Raw genomic sequence first — 9,447 nt, 5'->3', positions numbered from 1 at the left:
TTACCCTCGTGCTCTGGGTGTTGAATGGAAAGCTTGATGAAGCTCCTCTTGCTCTGTAGAAACCGATTTGGACGTTAATTTATGGGTTTTAAGACGGAATTTTTCGGATTTGCAGAGAGGGTTGAGTATTGAAGGAGATGATGAAGACTTGAAACGGGAGAGGGATTAAGAAGGCATGGATTCGACAAATCCGGATAGAAATAGGGCCCAAGGGTTGAAAAATCCGAATTTTGGTCGATGATTAATGGGAAAACGTCGCTTTCGGGTCGATTTTCGGCCGAAAATCGCGACTTTTGTCGCTGCCCAGCGTCTAGACCGGTCGGTCTACGTCTGGACCAGTCGGTCTAGGTCGCTGTTTTTGTCTCGATTTGCCGACAGTCTAGACCGGTCGATCTAGACCTCTGGACCGGTCTAGACCGGTCGGTCCAGAATTTTTTTCTTTTTTAAAAAAAAAATTTTGGGTTGTTACAATTTAAATACTATGAATATCTTTGAATAATTTGTTTAATTATTTCTCTTGTTTCTTTGAATAATTTGATTTTTTTTTAAAGTAGCATATTATTCTTCTATTCAAACAAAATATTAAAAAATTATTTTATGCTGTCCAAAGGCAAAACATTTCTAAAAAAATATCTATATAAAAAAATTGCACAACTTGCCGCTTAATTCTGATAGAATCTGCCATCAAGGCAGACCTGCATAATCCTTCACACTACCTTAACACAATTTTTAAGTTTTTTTTTTAATTTCTTAAGAAACAAATCTATATATATTAATAATTGTATTTGTGGCACTTTTTTGTTTTTATTGGTCATTAAATTAATTAAAACATATTTTTTTTAATAAATACAATGTGACATATAATACAAAATGAGTAATCAGATTATATGGTGATTTATTATCATGATATAAAAAGAAAAGAAAAAGAAAAGAAAAGAAAAATACCAATAAATTATTATAATTATAAAATGTTTTTAAATACATTAAGGGAACGGTTACAAAACTAAAAAGTTGCTTGCTATTCTATCAAGAAAAAAGAGCATGTTTCATTATAAACTTCGAGCACATGCCATCTATCATCAGGAGGACTCCTTTAGGGACTTCGAACACAATTTGGCCTGAAAAAGAAAATGAGGACGCGAATGTGCATCATTACACTAAAATCCCTTGCCATAGTGCAGTGGCATTATATAACATTCATCTGATATAAAGTGAACTACAATCCAAGTTTACAACTGTCTAAGCGAAAACCAACCAAACTAAATGTACTTGTGAGTTTAGACAGATAGAGACAAGTAAAAAGAAGGAACAAAAACAAGGCCTTTGTCATGCAAAGGATGGCGATGAGAATCACACAGCACCACAACTACAACTCCAAAGTACTTTAAAAAAAAAAAGGTTACTGAATCTGAGGGTTTGAAGGGCTCTCCACATGCTTCTTTAGATGCCCTTTCGTCATTGGCGTTCCCTCGGGGACGGGATTCATATCAATAGCGGTTTCGTCTGTGTCCCCGAGAGATGCACAGTGATCCTCCTGTATTGGGTCAATCCCGTGATTGTCACGAGTTCGTGACGGAAACCCATTTGGGGTCAAGATGTAGCTGTATGAACGAGTGTCTGCGCCATAGGGAGACCGGGTGGCTGGGCTGTGCAGAGGTTGCATCAGACGCTTTCTGTCGGAAGAGTCGCGCTGTGATATTCGGCAGACAGGGCATGTGGAGTGTTGTTGAAGCCATATGTCGATGCAGTTCACGTGAAAAGAATGGCCGCAATAAGGCAGGATCCGTAGTACATCTTCTCTGTGGTATTCTCCCAGGCAAACCGAGCATCTGCAATGACACAAAATCACTCTTCTTTAATCAGAAATGGTGTATGACACAGTTGTCCATTCACTGCAAGTGAAACCATGATAGATAAAGTTAATGCTATTATGCATTAAATCATAACGACGAACACATATTGCTACTTCCTCGCCCTTGCATCAAACTAATAACCATGTCTTCAATAGTTCTGAACCCATGGCATGACAAATCTGAACAGCAGAACTCGACATACTCATAAAGGGCAGCCTGGGGCACAAAGCGTCCCTATTGAGCGAGGTTCGGGGAAGGATCCCACCACAAGGGGTGTATTGTAGGCAATCCTTACCTTGCGGAATATTCTGCAAGAGGCTGCTTCCAAGACTCGAACCCCGTGAACTCAACATACTCATACTAATTGATTAAAAGTAACAAGCAAGAAAGAGTTCACACTCCTGAATCTAAAAGACAGCTGGAGAATGACATCGAGAGTTCAGAAAAGTCCAACATGTATGATTTACAAAACCTGATTTTCCAAACAAGTTGGAGAAGAAATAAATGCAAGGCAAAGCTAATAACATTCTCTGCCATTGGGCCAATTATGACTGATGTGCACGCCGAGAAATCTTACTGACTAGGACTTGTCTGAACCATAACGATGTTCTTTCTTCAAGTTGCAAGTTTCTTTCTCTACATATGTATGGCATAATCTCGGCCAAGTGCCTACCGTCAGTTAGCCTAAAACGGGATATGCGAGGGGGAGAAACAGAGAAAATGAGTGAAACAGAGGGAAGAAGATCGAAATATTCTACACCTAAGTGCGCAACACGGTCATTAACGTATACCAGGGTTATTTCCTTACAGCATCAGAAATTTCAGCAACTTGAAATCGTCGTTAAATTGTGTAATATACACTCAAAAGCACGAGAAAAATTACGTACTGTGTATCTGCTGAAGCTGAGAAGCACTCATCACTGTACAACTTTGTTGGGAAGGTGGCAACGACGACTGGCTCAAGACCATGTAAACCTCGTTCGAGCTGCAATACGGAAATTTAACGCCATTTCAGACAAAAAAAAACAACATAAAGACAAGATGACAATAGAACAGGGAAGCATAACAAAGAAGAGCATACTGTTTCTGAAAATGTCTCAGCAGCCATTTAAAAGGGCACACACATACGAGAGAAAAAGAAAAGGTTTCACTTTTTCCCCTCTTTTCTTGTCTATATCTTCCATCATAGTCGAAGCACTTCATGGAATTTATTTATTTTTTGTCAAAAAACTTCATGGATATTTTGACAACAGATATAACGATAAGGAACATAATGATTGAAACCGAATGCTTTTTTTATCAAAAGGTTGCAATTTGAGGGAAAAGGTCAGTGAAGATCTGCAAAGATATTCACAAAAGTTGTACGGAAAAGCATTGCTGGAGAACTAAAGCAAAGAAATCAAGCAGATTTTCAATCACAGACCACTGTAATCTGTATTGGGAAGATCCCCAAAACTAAGATCTCCACTGTAATTGAAGACACTGACACCAAATAAAGTCCCAGGATCCAAGATTGCAGAACACTTGTCACTATATATCACCAGCTAGATAATATTTGCCATTCAAAAGAACAATTTATTCCTATTGATTTATCCTCAGTCTCCATTCGATCCAAATTCAAAGCAATTCCCAGATGATAAAAGAATCAACAAGGCGAAAATCATTCTCCAGGACCATAGATTGAGAGAAATCTCGCATTCGCACTGCTTCAAGAGACAAGAATAAAAACACGGTAAGAAGCGTAAATCTGTCATCTTACAATACTAAGATCGGACCGGGAAGCGATCGGAAATGATCTTCTGGATGAATTCAAGTGAATCCGAGCGCAAACAAGGCGTGTGCACACAAACACTATGAACATGGTGCTCACCGCGAATCCGATCACCGTCATCACCAGATTTATACCCGTAGATATCATTTTCTCTGTAGCCTCACAACTATTTTCCCCTCGATTTTCTCTCAATCCAAACAGACCCAGATCAGCAAACCCAAAACCCACATGTTTAAACACCTCCTCCACCGGCACCATCACCAGAGCGATCCAGCAACCGACGAATCATCTCGTGGGCAATCTTCAATCTCAGGACACTTCATCACGACCCATAAAAATTTCTCTCTGTGATGATGATTTTCGATGTTGAAGAACGAAGAGCGAAGCACACAAAGGAGGAGGAATCTTAAGCTTGGAAGAGTGAAAGAGAAGAATCAAGTGAAAATCGGATAACTAGATCTTATATCTGTTGTAATTTAGTAGTGTGAAACGAAGTCAAACCAATTGGAAAAGGGCTGATTCAGCGACTCGGTCTTATTAAATTATTTATGTTGTCTTTGTTCATATCAATCATTTTATGACATATTTTAAACTCCAGATTCTTGTCTTATTCTGGATTTTTCACCCTTGGCCTTCTTTTTTTATTCTTCTTACAAATATTTTTTTCCTTTTCATTTCGATTCAACGTATACACTTTTTCTTCAATTCGATTTTTGGAGAACTTTTATTCTCATCAAATTATAGAAATTATAAAACTATACCGTATTTTTGAAAACTTTCTAATCTCTCCATTTTTATTTTATTTCCAAAAAAAGTCTCAAAAGTATTTTATTTCATTTTCAAATCTCTCCATTTTTATTTTGATAAATCGCGAAATAACTACAATCTTCACCATTCCTAAATCAGACGGAGGATCAGGATTGCGCAACTTACAGACTTGGAACAATATAAGTGGGTTGAGGCTAATATGTCATCTCATTTTTAGATCTGGTTTTTTTATGGGTGGCGTGGATCAAAGACCACTCACTGCCTCTCTCGCAGAAACTTCTGGTCATTCAACCCACTACTTCAGAAAGTTGTTGAAGCTGAAGCACATGGCAGCGTCCCATATATGCACGGAGGTCGGAAATGGTACGCGGACGTCATTTTGGTACGACAATTGGACGCCTTTCGGTCCTCTCCTTGATTCCCTAGGCGATCTTGGTCCCATACAGCAATAGATATAGTGTTTTGGACACCTTTCGGTCCTCCAAAACATATTTTTCCTTGTTGGCTTTTCTATCATAACCCGTGTCCAGTGAAAACAGATTGACTTCATGGTGAATCCGAGATGTTTTTTCTGTAATCTAGCCAGTGAGTCTCGCAACCATCTCTGTAAACTGTACATTCACAAAGTCGTTGTTACTCTATGGGGCCATGCGACGCCTAGATATTTATTATCCTCCAACAGATTGGTCGGGGCTATTGGTATGGCTGTCTTGTAATTAAGGTGATACACATTTGAAATAATATTACTTAAGAAGGCTGACAGAACATTTCGGAACAAACTGATCATTAATTGTGGTTTACACACTTTTTTTTTTTATAACGGGGAGAATCACCACGATCCCATGCAATAGTTTACAAACCTCGTGGAACAGATAAACCATCCAAATAATTTACACACTTTTGTCTTAGTTTTTCTGTTTGATGCATGTGGCCATCTGCACCAATACTTTGTTTACATATTTTTAGAAAAAGTGAAATACAAAAACCTTTTACCAAAAATTTTTTACATTGTCGAATTTACCAAAGTTCAAAAAAAAAATGCAAAATACAAAAGCATTAAGCATAAACAAAAGACACCCTTCTTTACACTGCAACTCGAAAGACGAGTATTGCATCGCAAGAGACCGTATGACTTGCGTAGTAAGAAATAAAGTAAAAAGAATGCTGTAAGGTGCACGCAAGGAATGTATTCACATTATAGAGAAAAAAAAAACACAGAACAATAGAACCAGACCTGCTCTTTGATCCTTAACCCTTAGGTTGTCTTCAGCCTCCGGCCACAACTTCACTTGTAATAATCTCAGCCTTTGGAATGTTCAAGTTCAGTTTCTCGATCTTATTCGGAACATCAGAGGTAGAACTGTTCTGCTCTTCTTTAGCGGTCTCTTCATTTTCTTGAATGAGAGTATCAGATACAGAGTTCAGGTTTTCATCGGCTTTCTTTGTTTCTTCTTTCTTGGCGTGCTTTCTCGGTTCTGTTTTCTTTGGTTTCGGCTTCAATGGCTTCTCGATTTTATCTGAGTCTGAAATTTCTCGGGTTTGAAGTTTTGGCTGGGATTTTGTGACAGGTTTCTCCAGAATAGATGAGTCCTTTTGTTTCAGCATTCCTTTTCCGGAACTAATGTTCTCAAGGCTCACACGAGGGCTGGCACAAGAACCAGCTTCACCTCCGACTGTATCCACATTACCCTTTTTGCGTCCAAGTTTAGGAGAAACTGGACGAGTAGTTGGTATCTGCAATATTTTATGAACCACCATTGCCATGTTGATGACTTAGATATGGCAATAAAACTAAACGACGCTAAAAGATTATAAGACTGGGAAATTAAGAGTCTGTCTTGGAATAAAGAAGACGGTTACCTTCTTCAACTCAACCTTCGGTGGAGGTTCTTTATAGAAACTCGGCATAGGAGATGCCTTGAATGTCAACCTTTTCCTTAGTTTTTTTATCTCTGCTTCCTGGTTCTCCTGCACAAGACATTCGGAAAAACGTTAAGTAATTTCTCCTACACAAACCCCATAAATAAAAGTTTTTTATTTATCGAGATTGCACCTTTGATTTTGCCTGCAAATTGCTCTTCTCAATTTCCTTTGCATGGATCTTCTCTTCTAGTTTGGTATAGAACTGACACCAAAACCATTACAACACCAGAAGACAGGGTTAGTAAGGATACTAAACTTGCTTTAGTTGAAGCAAGTTGTTTTTTTTTTTTTTTTTTTTGTGGGGCTGGTCATGAGCAAACCTCCTTGCGTTTTTCTGCCCGTTCCTCCAACCTGAATGAAAATCCAGATGCGGATCCAATGCTTCTCCGCCCTCGAGGAGTTGAAGTTCTATTGAATGTTCAAGAACAGTAACATAGATATAGATAAACTCGGCTTTTTACAAAAAGAATGAACGACTAAAAAACAGAAACAGCCATACGAAGTCGTAGTAGAACGTGTGTCCTCATCATCTTTGCTGGGCATTTCACCTTTCACTGGTTTAGAATCCTTATCTCCCGACCTGCCATTGTGGTGCCAAGACAGTTCATGGAACTATTCTAGATCTACCTTCAAATATTTGCTTAGTCCTCTATTAGAATATCGGTTTAGTTTCCAGTTAAAGTTAGTTTCCATATAATTGATGGATCATTTGAATATTCTCCTACCATTTATGAATTTCGCTCCATGATTTCAAAATGTTATCAGAGCCTAGTTGCAATTGATGAATCATATAATTCCACGGTTGCACGTCTTGAAACGAACAGATATAACAACTCACTTTGAAACTTCTGAAGTAGGGTCCAGAGCAGCATCCTCAGAACCGGGTTTTGCAGGCTGAAAAATACGAAAAAAAATTGACGAGTTCAAAACAGGAAAAGACAGAAACAACATATACCATTAGAGTTTCAACAATTCAATGTAGTAAATAAGTTACCGTTATTTGTTTTTTATGGAGCGTGGATACCAAACTTGTCCGCTTGGTGGAAACATTGCTTCTCGGAGATGCTGCAACCTTAGGGTTTGGTCCGTTCACAAGGACAGATTTAACGGTAGTCTTAGATGCAGCCCCGATGCTCTTTCTAGTAATAGCAGCATGAGGTCCTCGAGATGGGAATGAAAGACTTTGAGAAAGGAATCTCGGGCTCCGAGAAAATGTCCCTTGGTGTTTTGGAACAGCCTTCTCCTTGGCCATTTTGCTTTTCTTCGAAGTACCCGAATCTTGATTGCTTGTTTCCTGCAACAAATCGAGCAGAAAAGACATTATAAAAACATACAATGTTCAGAAATTTCTGAACAGCCTTGAACTCAGAGAACGCAGATGGATGTTTCGGGAGTTATACCATAACGGGTTTCGAGATTTTAGCTTCTGGAACATTCTCATCCATATTCTCCACTTTCTTCCCAGATAATTCAAGATTTTCTGGTTCGTTCGGATTCTTGCCACTCTCATATACATTAGCTTCCTCTTTCTTTGATTCTAGGACAGGTTGCTCTTCGGTATTCATCTCAGTGATAACACTCTCATCCTCCACTGCTATGCCTTTCTCAGATGCCATTCCTGCCACAAAATAGCAAAAGTATATCCACTAACGGTGAACCAAACCAAGCCCCCTTGGTTCAAACGCTAAGACCGTATCTTGGTTTCTTGAGGAACCAAGCAATTTTCCATTTGATGATTTGATTATTCAGCCCTACACTAAAAAACATCAGAGAGAACAATTGCTGATGCTAATTATCATTATTCCAGACCGAAAGTTCTCAAGAAACAGAGATTCTATGGTTTCGTCAAATCGTGACAGTTTATTACTCCAAATACAGACTCTAAAGCATATTGGATCTGTCATCTTAAACATCATCTAACAATATACACTACACTAAACTCATCAACAGGCCATAGATTCAGAAGATTCCAAAAACTCAATGAGAATTCATATCATAATTCCTATTTAAATCACTCGAGTTCGACTTAAATTCGAATTCAGATAACTTTGCTTTCCAATATGGTCAAGACAAACTTCGCGTCGGGACGATTAAAACAGCGCATCACACATGTTCTCCCAGAACCATTATGCTGCATTTTCTCAGCAACCAAACAAAACCCAGATTCCATCAACGGACCAAAAGCAAAGGCCACAAATCAAAATCCAATTTTGTTACAAAGAACAGAACCACGGAGAAAACCCCACTAAGGAATTTCAACAACAGTTCCCACGACACAAAGTCATGAAGAACACACTGAAATCAAAGTGATTACTCACCAATATGTGGATGAGATTGCAAAGCGGAAACACTTTATCTGACGAAGGAAGCTTCGAAAGCTGGAATTTAAGGCTGATACATTGAAAAGGGTATGCAGAAGAACAGTGACATTCTTCCCATTGCTGATTGTGCAAAATAGTATGGGCGTTTTCAAGGTCAGGAGAGATATGTCTCCAAAATGACGAAAACAGCCCCACCTTTGGCTGTCTTTTGATTTTTTAAAGTTATTATTTATTTAAATATATTTTGCGGGTGATTAGTTCTTATCCCTTAAATTTTTGTCTTTTTCTCTAAATTTACTTATAAAAAGAAATGAACTCATAATTGTTAGTAGATGATTTTTTAGTATATATTAGTTTAACTTTTGGTAACAAAAAAATAAAATCAAATGAATAGTTGGAAACAAATTGTTCATATCAGAACTAAATGATTGCTCTTTTTTCAGATCAAATTTACTTTCAGTTACTAATATAATATAATTTTTTAAAAGTATTCGAATATTTTAATTTTTGGTTTCTATTTTGATTTATTTGTTTTTTTAGAAAAAATATCATATTTAATTTTGAATCTTTGTATTGTAATTTCTAAACAAAAAAAAGGTTGAAAAGGAGAGAATCTATTATTCTTCATTAAAATATCAAATTTTACTATAACGGTGGAAAAATATATCCTGATATTACTATTCACATTTTAAATAGGATAAAGTAATTTTATATTTCTAAAATTGTAAAAGATTACAAGAATACCAAATAAATATTTTGGTATTTTTTTAAGATTAATTCTTAACAATTATAGATTACAAGAATACCGAGA

General features: G+C 37.5%; 2 protein-coding genes across 5 annotated transcripts; both read right to left on the bottom strand.

The window, feature by feature from the left end:
• Positions 1 to 1,149: 1,149 nt before the first annotated feature.
• On the bottom strand, positions 1,150 to 4,136 carry LOC104815203 (RING-H2 finger protein ATL74-like). 2 transcript variants are annotated; one of them, XM_010543520.2, is made up of 3 exons: positions 3,724 to 4,136; positions 2,741 to 2,838; positions 1,150 to 1,829 (listed from the first exon to the last, which is right to left on the bottom strand). In XM_010543520.2, the coding sequence occupies exons 1-3, from the start codon at positions 3,880 to 3,882 to the stop codon at positions 1,400 to 1,402; spliced, it is 687 nt and encodes a 228-aa protein (XP_010541822.1). In that variant the 5' UTR covers positions 3,883 to 4,136; the 3' UTR covers positions 1,150 to 1,399. The 2 variants fall into 2 exon arrangements, with proteins under 2 accessions (XP_010541822.1, XP_010541821.1); XM_010543519.2 differs by having other exon boundaries at positions 3,613 to 4,133.
• A 1,228-nt stretch (positions 4,137 to 5,364) lies between these two features.
• Positions 5,365 to 8,779, bottom strand: LOC104815201 (protein WVD2-like 4). 3 transcript variants are annotated; one of them, XM_010543518.2, is made up of 9 exons: positions 8,634 to 8,779; positions 7,716 to 8,071; positions 7,310 to 7,609; positions 7,154 to 7,209; positions 6,815 to 6,895; positions 6,636 to 6,723; positions 6,446 to 6,517; positions 6,253 to 6,360; positions 5,365 to 6,126 (listed from the first exon to the last, which is right to left on the bottom strand). In XM_010543518.2, exons 2-9 carry the CDS (start codon positions 7,929 to 7,931, stop codon positions 5,659 to 5,661), a joined length of 1,389 nt encoding a protein of 462 aa, XP_010541820.1. In that variant the 5' UTR covers positions 7,932 to 8,071; positions 8,634 to 8,779; the 3' UTR covers positions 5,365 to 5,658. The 3 variants fall into 3 exon arrangements, with proteins under 3 accessions (XP_010541820.1, XP_010541818.1, XP_010541819.1); XM_010543516.2 differs by having other exon boundaries at positions 7,716 to 7,933; XM_010543517.1 differs by lacking the exon at positions 8,634 to 8,779 and having other exon boundaries at positions 7,716 to 8,627.
• Positions 8,780 to 9,447: the final 668 nt, after the last annotated feature.

The sequence above is a fragment of the Tarenaya hassleriana genome, unplaced genomic scaffold (assembly GCF_000463585.1).
Source record: "Tarenaya hassleriana unplaced genomic scaffold, ASM46358v1 Cleome228, whole genome shotgun sequence".
NCBI classification, from domain to species: domain Eukaryota; kingdom Viridiplantae; phylum Streptophyta; class Magnoliopsida; order Brassicales; family Cleomaceae; genus Tarenaya; species Tarenaya hassleriana.
The sequence above is the reverse complement of the archived record's forward strand: the minus strand, read 5'-3'. Positions and strand labels throughout refer to the sequence as shown.